General features: G+C 41.3%; 1 protein-coding gene across 20 annotated transcripts in view; it reads left to right on the plus strand.

Annotated features, from left to right (window-relative positions):
* RBFOX1 (RNA binding protein, fox-1 homolog (C. elegans) 1) overlaps positions 1-11,933 on the plus strand; it is a 593,087-nt gene that overhangs the window by 576,847 nt on the left and 4,307 nt on the right. For all 20 annotated transcript variants that reach the window (XM_008566382.1, XM_008566380.1, XM_008566379.1 and 17 more), the window contains one exon: positions 11,891-11,933. This exon is cut by the window's right edge and continues 33 nt beyond it. In XM_008566382.1, the coding sequence (XP_008564604.1) occupies positions 11,891-11,933 (43 nt within the window). The remainder of the gene's footprint in view (positions 1-11,890) is intronic.

Consider the following 11,933-nt stretch of genomic DNA (forward strand, 5'->3'; position numbering starts at 1 on the left):
ACCTTTATTTTCTTACTCAGTGGTTCCAAGATGGTATTAGGTGTTTTGTTTTTATTTTGTTTGGGTAGCTCCTGAAAGACATGCCCTAACTTGGGTGTCACTGAAGACTGGCCTTTTAACAACAGGGCAGAACACCACCTAGTTTCTTCATCTTGCACATTGGAATAGTTTCTCATGCTGTAACATCAAAAACCTTAGATGAGTTGGATTCTGCAAGAGATGGGAAAAGAGTGGAAATGATTTTTCCTTCTCTTTGGACTAGAGGTCTCCCTGCCTCTGTGAGTCATTATAACTTTCCTAGGATGGGCTAGTGATTGTAGTAGCGATAAAAGATGATTTTTGTATGAGAATGGACATTGAAAAGCAAGTTACTTATTTCAATGGGTACTTGGAAATTCCTTTCAGTTGATTATTATCTATTGAGTCATTGCTATGTGTCAGGAACTATTCTAAGATCTGGAGACATAACATTAAATAAGCCAGAAAAAAGCCCTTCATCAAAGAGCCTCCATTCCAGTGGAGAGCAGATCCTAAACCATGTATATGAACAAGCATATAATATATTTGCATATAAAGTTATGTAATAGCTATAATGAATCAAAAAGCAGGGAAGGAGATAGGGAACAAGGTGCAATTCTACTTTAGATTCAGTGATCAGAGAAGGACTCTCTGAAGGGGTGACATTTGAATAGAGAAGTGAAAGCATGATCCAGATATGTAATTGTGGAATTGAGAGTTCTTCAGATTGAATGAGCAGCAAGTGCAAAGGCCCTGTGGTTGAAGCATTCTTGAGCTTTCCAGGGGTATGACATCCAGTGTGGCCAGAGCATATATATGATTGCAGGTGAGTATTTTAGAGATAATATCAGGAAAGTAGTGACAGTCAGAGCAATAACTTGAAGGCCACAAAATATATTTGGAATTTTATTTTAAGTGTTATAGGAAGGCACTGGATTGTGGGCTGTGATCTGACTTATTTTTTAAAATGATCAATGAGACTGCTTTGTGGAGACCAGACTGTAACATGGCAAGAGCAGAAGAAAGGGCACCAATTGGGAAATTATCCAGAGAGGTAATGATAGACTGGGTTAGTGCAATGGCTGTGGGATTGCTGAGAAGCAGTTTTCTGTGAGCTGCATTTTGACGGGACAACAAAGGGGATATGCTCACAAGTTAGAAATTTACAAGGTCCAGTCTGTGGCAAATGCCCACCCCTTCCGCTTGCAGTAAGGGTAGATACTTATTTTCATGGAGTGTCAAGGTTTTGGTCCTTGTGTAAAGCAAGCTCTTTATCCCCGCAGTAACTGTCCCCTGCATGGGCTTTGCTAAATTCTCCAGGGTGTACTAATAAATTGCGGCCATGTGTTAGGCTAGCAAGTATGATAAATTACATGTGTGTGTGTGTGTGTGTGTGTGTGTCTATGTATATATGGGAGACCCTCAAAAAGTTCATGGAAAGATTCATATTATTTTTTAATTCTATTTTTCCGTGAACTTTTTGACATATCCTCATATATATACAGGCATATATAATTTATCACAGCAGCTCAGTGAGGTAGATGTTATCACCATCCTCATTTTGGAGATTAAAAAGAAAAAAATAACATGCACTCAGGCCCAGAGATGTTTGGCAACTTGCCCACAGTCACACTGGAGTCCATCTGATGCCAAAGCTCTTTCTACTGGGTCACATGTCCTTATATGTTCCTTTTGCTTTGACCTTGGAACACGGACCTGCTGCCTCCAGATGGAATTCCCCCGCTTTCTCCAGCTGTTCTATCTTGCTCCTAGAAAACTATTGTTTGTGAGTTGGAGGATGTAGTTGTTAAAATCTTGAAAGGACCCAAAGGCATTCTGTGGTTCTCTAGTGGTTGTTCCATGGGGAGTTTATTTAACCTGACCCATTCACTTCAGGCAGCAGGTATATGTTGACTGTCCAATGTGCTGGGTGCTGGTTTAGGTGTGGGAATTGAGGGATGAAGGAAGTGGGTGCTAGGTCAGGGAGCGTGTTGTGTGTTGAAGGAGATGAAAGTTTAAAGGCAAAGTGTGTTCTAGGTCAATCACCAAACATCTTTTTTGCTGAAAATAAACTAACAGAATAACTTATTCCCTAAAACCTACCAGACAGTTGAAACTAGTCATTTTTGCTACAGGGTCTGAGGAGGAAGGCTCCTAGCTCTCCCACATGCCCGAGTGTGTGTGTGCACATGTGTGTGTACCTGTGTGTGTGTGTGTGTGTGTGTGTGTGTGTGTTGAGGAGGTGCAGGCAGAGGCTGGGACCCTCTGCAGCAGCAAGACCTGTGCCTTCCACCATGCCAGGACCCATCAGAGAAGTATGAGAAGCCAACCTGGGGGCACTCTTCCTAAAAAATATGGGTCACAGTCAAGTGGGGAAGGGTGGAATTCTATAAAAAAGCGTTGGCCAAGTGAACACATCTGCAAAAGCTCCTGAAACTGTTCTCTGTGGGACAGGTTGCTATATAGTTTACCAATCCATTATTGGAAATGACATTTGGTAAATTCAGGGACACAATGGGGGTGTCACCATCCCCTTCTGTCTTTGGATCCCCACCTGCACCCACACGCAGCTGCATTAAAACATTAGATAATAGTTTGAGAAAATTTCCACATTGGCCGTTCCTTTAATTGATCCTCCAGCAAGTTTCAGCTGATTGTCTTCCCTACATTTTGGTGATTTGATTATTCAGCAAAGTTGTCATGCAGCAAATTGATTTGTGGTTAATTGGTCTGTTTCCAATAATGTGTGATATGTATTATAATAGGGGAGGTGCGGGATGCCCAGGGAGCACAGAAGCAAAGGAACTTAGTAAAAATAACAATTGCATCTATTGAGAGCTTACTGTGTATGGGGCATTGTTACATGCAGTAACAATACTCTATGGAAATAAAATGTCCTTATCAGTTTACTTGTGAAAATTAAAGGTATCTAGATAGCTCTGAATTAGCCTGAGTAGGAGAGTGCTACATCGGTGCAGAATTTTTTACAAAATGGAAAATAAGTTTTTAAAAATGCAGTAAGAAATATAAAAAATACTAAAAAACAGAAAGAGAACAGTGGTTACCAAATTTTAGAGATGTGCATGAAAATCACCTGCAGAACTTGTTACAAATGAAAGTCCATTTGTTCTCCCCTCCCCCTGCCCCTGAGATTCTAATTCAAAGGTTCGGAGAGGAAGCCTGAAAGTCTGCACTCTAACTTGTTCCCCTAGATAATCTCAATAGAGGAGTCCTCAGCTCATACCGTGGGCAACACTGACTGAACCATCAGGAATCTATTCTATTTCAGTGGGAAGGACAGTGTCATGATAAGATTTGCTAGAGTTGGATTCTCCAAGTAGCCACTCCCCACATGTGGCCCTTGAACCCCTGAAATATGGCTAGTCCACATAGAGATGAGTTGTATGCGTAAAATACACATTGAATTACAAACACATAGCACAAAAATTATGTAAAATATTTTATGAGTAATTCTATGTGAATTACACATTGAAGTGATAATGGTTTAAATATACTGGGATAAGTAAAAATATAAACATGAACCTCATCTGTTTGTTTTTACTTTTTAAAATGTGACTACAATAAAATTTAAAATATCATGTGTGGCTTGCATTGGGACTTTCATTATATTTCTAACAGACAGTGCAGGTTGCGAGCCACATTTTCATTTATTTTGCTCAAATGAATATTGAAAGGGTTTATGTGCCCCCAAGAACTGGCCTGTTGGAGATGAGGGATGCTCACCTGGACTTGACATTGGCAGTATGTCTTGACTTAATATTTTAATTTTTTCCTCTGAATGAGAGTATAGCATGTGTGTTTGTGTGTGTGTGTGCTGTTGAAGAACATTCCTTGGGGTTCAGGACACAGAACCGACTTCTTTCTCACCCTTTGTTAACTCTCAGCATCTTCATTCTGCTTGCATGGGGCAAGACTTCAGATGCTCAACCCAGTTTGGGGGTAGCTCTGATGCACGTACTCCAGGGGCTCCACTGTAGTGCTCAGTGATCCCACATGGACTAGAGAGAGGACAATTCCCCTCAATTTCAATCAACAGCTGACACTTGTTTGGTTACTAACCAGCTAGTAACTGGTAACACTCATTCCACCTTCACTACCGCCTTGTACAGTCAGGAGGCACCATTATTATCTCCATTCATGGAAGGAGAAACTTGCTCAGAGAGAAGAACTTTCTGAGATTACTTAGCAAGGAAGTCGTAGAGGTAGGATTTGAGGCCAGGACTTCTGACCCTGATGAATCCTTAGCTACTGTTCAACCCGGCTTCTCTACAGGAGTACTGAAGATCTGAGGAGAGAAGGCATACAAATGCCTTGTCAGCCCCATGTGAATTAAACTGTAGCTAGGGTGCCATGGTGATTTTTAGCATGATGGGAAATTCTTGTGATTTTGGTAGAGCAGTAGTAGACACAAAGAAAGTGAAACAGAATTTCTAAGAGGAGAATGGCCTTGGGCTTTATGTTAATGAGAATGTGGCTACGGCTTCTTTATTGGGGGGGGCATTCCAGAGTCAAGGAACTGAATGGCTGAAAACAGGACTTATTGTGTCTTCTCAGCTCCCAAAGAGTGGCTGCTACTCTGCTCTGATGAATCCAGAATCAAGATTCTTACCTCAGATCTGCTCTGTTGTATTCAAAATAGGAAGATGTTTTAAAGTGCATTGAGAGGACGTAGGAAGGATGATACCATCAGATTTGCCATGAGTATATGGTCTGATCCTTTTAGATTCTATAGGTGTTGTATTTATGTATGCAGCTGTGTACACAGTTCAGATGTGTGACAGGTGTCTATCTGCAAGAGCACATTCTATGTCTTCTCATGTAAAGATTGGAGGTGGGATCTGTTGAAGCTGAAAAATGGGTAAGGTGACTTCTAAAGATGTTCACTTTAAAGCCAAGTTAAGGAAGTGACAGCAATAGAATTCAGAAATGTCCAAGCCAAGTAAAGATGGCTCCATATTAATCTTAAAAAATATCTTCCATTTCTATGTATGTCTTTCTTGGAGGTTTTGCTCCATTTGGATCTGTTTTCTTTTCATTTCAAGTTACGGGCATGGTCCAGTTCCTCTAACTTATGTATCTTGAGAAGCTTTTAGAATATGAAGTCTTGGTCACCCACATGGTCTATAAATGTATGTCCTTGCCCAGATTTAAAGTAGGAGAAGCAGAAGCAAGATTGCCAAGGGATTTATCAGAAGCCTTCTGCCTCTTTCAGGACTGTGGGAGTATATTTTGTTTTGCTGCATTTTTATTTAGTGATGAGTATGGAATGGCTGAGTTGGAAAGCGTAAATTCCCGTGACACTTTATGCTTGAAAATGGATTGTTTTGTAGTTAGATCAAGCAAGGAAGAAGGTCATCTTCTTCCTTTTTCTAACTGATGTTGACTGTGGCTCCTTTCCAGCCACTGAGAATTGCTGAGAGCATAGGATTTTACCCAAACACAGAGAAGGCTTGATCTGGAACATGTGTTCCAGCAGTGTTCCCTCTGGATGGGGGGAAAAGCAACAATGTATCCATAAGTGTACCAGCAACAATGCAAACCGAAGTGTTTTCTTTAAAATGTCATTTGGTTTCCATTTGCAAAGGTCCTCAAAACTCAAAAAAATTAGGATGGTGAAATAGGATGAATGTCTGGGATGAAAATCACTTCTTCCTGGGTACAGGATAACATCTGATGTCTCTCTTCTCACTGGGTGCCCCAGACAGCCCTGACCAGGGTACATGCTGGAACCATTCAATGGGACTTGTTGAGGCCCAGACCACAGCTGATGCTCTACAGGAAAGTGTAAGAGAATATTCCCTAACTAAACCATGGCAGTTGTCCAAGGAGAAGGCTGTTAGAACCACTGGACCGTGGGTCAGTACCCTGCTGGCATACTGTGTCATGAGTGTGTGACTTACATGAATTTATTTTCCCAAATACATTACAGACTATATCTTAGTATGTGAGGTACATGAGTACATATAGTACATCAGTACATATCTTAGTATCATAACCCCCTCTTATAACAACGGTGGTACTGTAGCCCCCAATGGCATTTCAGAAACTGGGGACCACTCACTGATCCCAATGGGATATCCCATTTTGAATGCATACCCTGCAGCTCTTTTCTGTGGGGTAGAGGCACAAACCTATGCACCTTCTTGCTGCAATTGAGCTGTCAGAGACATCTATACCACCTTGAGAACTTCATCTGAGGGGCAAGTATATTTTACTTGTCTTTCTGCCCCAGGGTGATTCTCCCAGCTGTCTCTGGGACAGGAGGCATGGGGAGGCGATGCTAAATAAGTAATAAAAGCTCCCCGGGGCATAAAGGATCTTAATGAAATGAAATATATAGAGTGAAATATGAGGGTACCTCAGAAAGTTCATGGAGAGATTCATATTATCATATAATTCAATTTTATCACAAACATTTTTAAGTACCCTTGTATAGAGAGTGAAATTAATTAGTGTCTTACTATGCCCCTGTAAGAAAGTCACATAACTATTAATGCCCTGGTGTGGGATACTAATATGGGCTCTTTGTATTTCATTAGCATCCAGCTTGTTTCAACTAGATTTAGAAGATGTTAATAGTAATATTTACATTTCTCAGTAGAGTTGACGAAGCACTTTAACAAACACAGGTTCACATTTCCCATTCTACAGGCAGCATACTTATTTGTTTCTTCTCCAACATAACCTTAAGTTTAAGTATAGCAATTTAAACTATATCTACAATTCAAAAATTAGATAGATCTTGAGCCCCAAAGCATCTGTAATTTGATTGGTAGAGTTACATGTGATTGTAGTACAATAGACTTTTCAATTGCTGCATTGGTGCATTTCTGTTGCTTATAACAGAATATGTGAAACCGGGTACTTTATAAAGAAATAAAATTTATTTCTTACAGTTTGGAGACCAGGAAGTTCAAGGTCCAGGGAATACATCTGGTGAGGGCTTTCTTGGTGAGAACTCTCTACAGGGTCCCTTGGTGACCAGCCTATCACATGGCTAATGGGCTGAGCAAGGGAGAGCTAACCTTCTCATGTGCTCTCCTTATAAAGCCATCATAACCGTGCCCATGACCACCCATTAAACCACCCATGGATTAATCCATTCATGAGGGTACAGTCCTCACAATATAATTACCTCTTAAAGGCCCCACCTTGCAATTACCATAATAATTTCCCAACCTCTTAATACAGCAAGGATTAATTTCCAATACATGAACTTTTGAAGGACACAATCAACCCATAGCAGTTGCTTCTACAGATCAAAAGTCTGGGGAGGAAGGAAGATTGGTTTGTGAAATTCCGTGTAAGAACCCTTGTATCATAATCTGTATCTATAGATGGCTTAAAAATGTATCCGGTTCCTTTTCATGAACTTTATCTGTGAATTCAGAAGAACTCGAACAGAACAATACCATTTTATGAATGAGGAAAATGAGGCTCAGAGACAGTGATTTGCCTGAGTCCTGGGAGCAAGGACATTGCAAAGACAGAACTCGAATGTGGATCTACTTGCCCCAAAGTCTTTGGCTCTCCCCGTGCCTTGGTTGCCTCCTGGTTTTAGCTTGTTGCTGAGGTCTCCTGATAGTTGCCAGCTGAGGTAAACTAGCCAGCAAAGAAATGATCTTTTGTTTCTTTGTTTAGTTTTTCCCAAAAGGGTTTTGATGTTCTTTATGGTAGCTTGGTCAGTGTTTTGTGAACTCTCAGGGGCGATGTTCAAGTACACACTCTGTATTCTTAGAATTTCTACAAACTTTTCTTCTGAACATCTTGTAGGGTTTTGAATGTCTCCATGAGCTGCCAACCTAGAGTCTTCAGAAAGCATCTGTGAAAGAATCTTTCTACCGATAGATTCTATTGATAGCATCATAATTATGTATACAAGTTCTCCCCAGACCTTACTTCTCTCCTGTCTATTCCTCCATCTAGCTTCCTTTACTCATGCAGTGCCAGTGGTCTGGCCCTTGTTCACCTGCGTGGTGGCAGGTGCTGTGCTAGATCCTGGGGATGAGGAGATGGACAAAATAGAGCCCCGTGGGGCTGTCAGTCCAGGAGAGGGAAAGGTAAACAATCAGGTGCAGAGGCAAATAAACAAAATTATTAGAGATGTGCTGTGTGACATGAAGGGGTAAGGATAAGGTTGAAAAGTGTCCATAAGAAAGGGTGGTCAGAGGAGGCATCTCTTTGGGGAGATGACATTTGATCTGAGACATAAAGAATAAAATAAGCAGTCTGGGTGGAGGATGAGCAAGTGCCAGGGCCGTATGAAGAGCATGGATGTGCATGTGACTATTAATGAGGCCAGTGTGCCTGAAGGACAGTAAGCAAGAGGTAGAGGGGAGTAAGATAAAGATTGAAAGAGGGGCAGCACCACTCATGCAAGTTTGGATTTTATTCTAGAATCAATGGAAAAACCATTCAAAGGTTTTAAGCAGAAAAGTGATAGGATTAGATTTACATAGATTTATATTTAACTAGATAGAAAGGCAGATGATAGATGAATGGATGAATGGAAGGATGGACAGAGGGATGGACAGATAGACAAGCAGGTGGATAGATGGATTATGGAGCTTTGAGAGATTTGATTAATGTAAATCGTTGTTGATTGGAAGGGGCAAAAGTTGAATGTGAGATAAGATTTAAGGCTGCTGTTGAGTTGGTTTTGATGAATTACCAGTGACTTCTTTTAGGGTGGTGAACAGGTGCATGGATTTCATCTGAAATTGCTGATGGATGGGATGTGGGGACATGGAGAGCATTATGACCTGTTTGCACTACTGCCTACTTCGGCCAGATGTGGAGGATGACCTTGTCACAGGTCAGGTCCTGACATAGTGGCCCTAAGACATTTTCCCATTGTGCCCCTCAAGGTCCCGGGAAATTGCAGCTCTCTCTTAGGGCTGTGCCCAGCCGGCTCTGAGGACACCAGGTTGCTGACGTGCCTGGCATGTCTGCTGCAAATGTAGTGCTGGAGTCCACATCTTCCCTAACGACCTTGTGTCTAAATTGTCATGTCACACAAGGGCGTGTTTAGAAATTAGCATTTGAAAAGAAGCCTCCTTGCTTTCAGTTTGAGCTGACATGGTCCCTTTTCCTCTGTGGAAATGAAATTTATTAATCATCATAAAACCATCGGATTCTGAAGGTAGAGGTCACCCTGAGGAGAAAAGAGCCTGCTCATTTGTGAGGAATAGTTCAGTGCTGCTGTATTTTTCTTCTGCCTTGGAAGAGAATACTGCCAAATTGTTACCTTGGGTTTTCCACAAAGGTTGAAACTATGCCCTGTATTACAGCCCAATGAGGATTTGCCATTAAAGTAAGCGGTAGGAAAAGGTGGGAGCTACATTCTCATTAAATATGTTCAGACTACAAATATGTTGTCTCTAAAAAGAGGACATTTTGCTGTAGTAAAACCATTCCCCAAGTTAAAAAAAATTTTTAAATTAAAAAAAAAACTTTAATCGCCCTGAATTTGCATCTTCACACTTGTTTTGAAGGAATACTTAATAAATTCCTGAGGATTTTCTGTTTGCCTTTGCTGTTTATGTCGTGTTCATACAACAAGCTTTGCCAGGTGAAAGAGCATTAAAAGTAGTCCTATTTAACAGGTTTTTCTCTAGGCAGGTGACAGACTTTATTTTCTCATGAAGTGAAAAATCAATGCCAAAGTATATCATTTTCTTTTACCCCTGTTACTATCTACTTCTAGTTATGTGAGCAGAGTCTTAGGTCTTCTGAGTGACCTCCATGAATACATGATGTTTTTCAAAAACTTCATCATTCTTGTTTTAACACACCCTCTGCCTTAGCCTTACATCTGTTTTTACTGCAGAGAGAAGAATAATCTTTGATTAAGGCCATTTTTGATAAGCAAACAGACTGAAAAGGGTCCCAACGCATGAAAAGCAGGAGAGCGTTGACTGTTAATTTCACGGAGAGATTCGCCTCAGAAAAGAAACATCCGCTCATGCCTCTGCTTTGGGGGATCAGGAGGATGCTGTGTGTTGAAGCTGAAAGCCTCATCTAGGTGCTTTGAGCCCAGTGTTCTTTGAAACAGGCAAAAGGAGCTAGGAAGTTAGGCCATGCCAAATCAGAACTTTTTATCATCGTTCCCCCCCCCCACTCCCCCCGTTGGGAACAGAACTTGGAATCTAACAGTTAGAAGGTCTTCTATTAGGCTTCTGTCACCTTCCTATACTCCATGGTGTGATCCGGCAAGTCAGCCCCATCCAATACATTCTTATGAAAGAAGATTAGAAGAAAAATGGGGAAAAGATAGGGAAGTAAAGGGATAAAGTCATGCAAATTAGGCTTCAAGGGATGGGAGGTGTGCTTAAGGTTGACAGTGCAGACAAACCATTTCTTCCTGCTCCGTTCCTTTATTTTTAAAACACAATGTCAGAGTCTAAAGCTGCTGAAACTCCATACAGATCCCAGCTAGTGGCTGGTGTATCCATCCCCTGAATGCTGAGTTCTGAGTACTAATGAAGTGCACCCGCGCCCTTCTCCAGAAAATCACCCTCTGCCAAAGGCAGCCACTTGAACTTGGAGGTGAATCCCCCATCCCCCAGGAAAGTCCACAGCTAATGCCTAACTTACATGGGTATTAAAAAGCCAATTCACTTGCCTTCAGGTGAGACCAACTCTGGGGCACAGCTCTCAGGGTCTGGTTGAAGCTAGTCTTCATCCCAGACCAGATCTTTGCTTTTTTTCTCTTACTCTGGCTTGCTTGCTTCTCTCCCCCTCTTGAGAGAACTCCCTCAATAAATCACTTGCAGAAGAATTTCCATTTCAGGCTCTGCTTCCAGGAAACCTAGCCTAAGACTGCATCTCAGCTTTAACCAGTATCAAAACAGCAGTGTGCAAACTATTTCCAAGAAGATATCTGGCAGATCAAACAAGCAAGGGCATGTACACCGTGAAATGAGCATGGGAGTTGTCCTGAGAGGTTCAAGGATCAGCTCTGACTCTGTCTACCTATGTGACCTTGAGCAAGTGACTTAACTTCTGTGAACCCTAATTTCTGCTTTGTTGCAATGCTCAGTTCCAGACACTTAGTAGGTATCTAATGCATCTCATTTTCATCTTTTTCATTTTTATTCTATAGCCTGTGCTGGAAGTGATGGCAGTGGAAGGAGGAGGATGGTAGAGAGAGAAAAAACTCAAAGTTGAAGAAATGATATTAAGAAATATTTTTTCAAATGCCTCCTTTTCCAGAACCTTGCCACAGATGGATGAGATAGAAGTTTGGGATGATAAGATCAAAGTCAAATTAGGCTTCAATTCTTGAGTGGGGATAGGGTCGGGGGTCCCCCAGACTCTTCAAGAATGCTTCCAATCAGCTATATCTGCTCTTCCCTATTCTAAGATATTGGACCTGCGCAGACAGGTTCACCTCACCCTTTCTCATCCACACTATCTCGCTTGATTGGTGAGAGCTAAATCAAGACAAAAAGACAATCTCTCTTGAGTGTTAACATATCCTCTGTGGTGGGGGTGCTGGGCTTCTTAAAACCACCCTTTCAAATTGTTTTTTCTTGCCTCCCTCAGTCTCCAGGATAGCCACATGAGCAGTGTAGAAACAGTATTATGAGAGAGAGGTATATGTGTGTGTGTGTGTATATATAGGTATATATTAAAACATATCAATATAACCAGCCACGTTAAATGGACAAAAGAATGCATTAACCATAGAAGGACTTTTCTCATGTTATATGGCAGAATGGAATATGATTCATATTTCAAGATGAGTAGGGCCCCTCCATGCTGTCTTGGTATTTTGCAGTTTATGGCTGCTATTATTACTTTGTAATTGTGTATTATGGATTAATCTTCACCCCTGTTTTCCTTTCAGTTACGGACGAGTTTATGCTGCCGACCCCTACCACCACACACTT

This window comes from Galeopterus variegatus, unplaced genomic scaffold (assembly GCF_000696425.1).
Source record: "Galeopterus variegatus unplaced genomic scaffold, G_variegatus-3.0.2 Scaffold238, whole genome shotgun sequence".
NCBI lineage: Eukaryota > Metazoa > Chordata > Mammalia > Dermoptera > Cynocephalidae > Galeopterus > Galeopterus variegatus.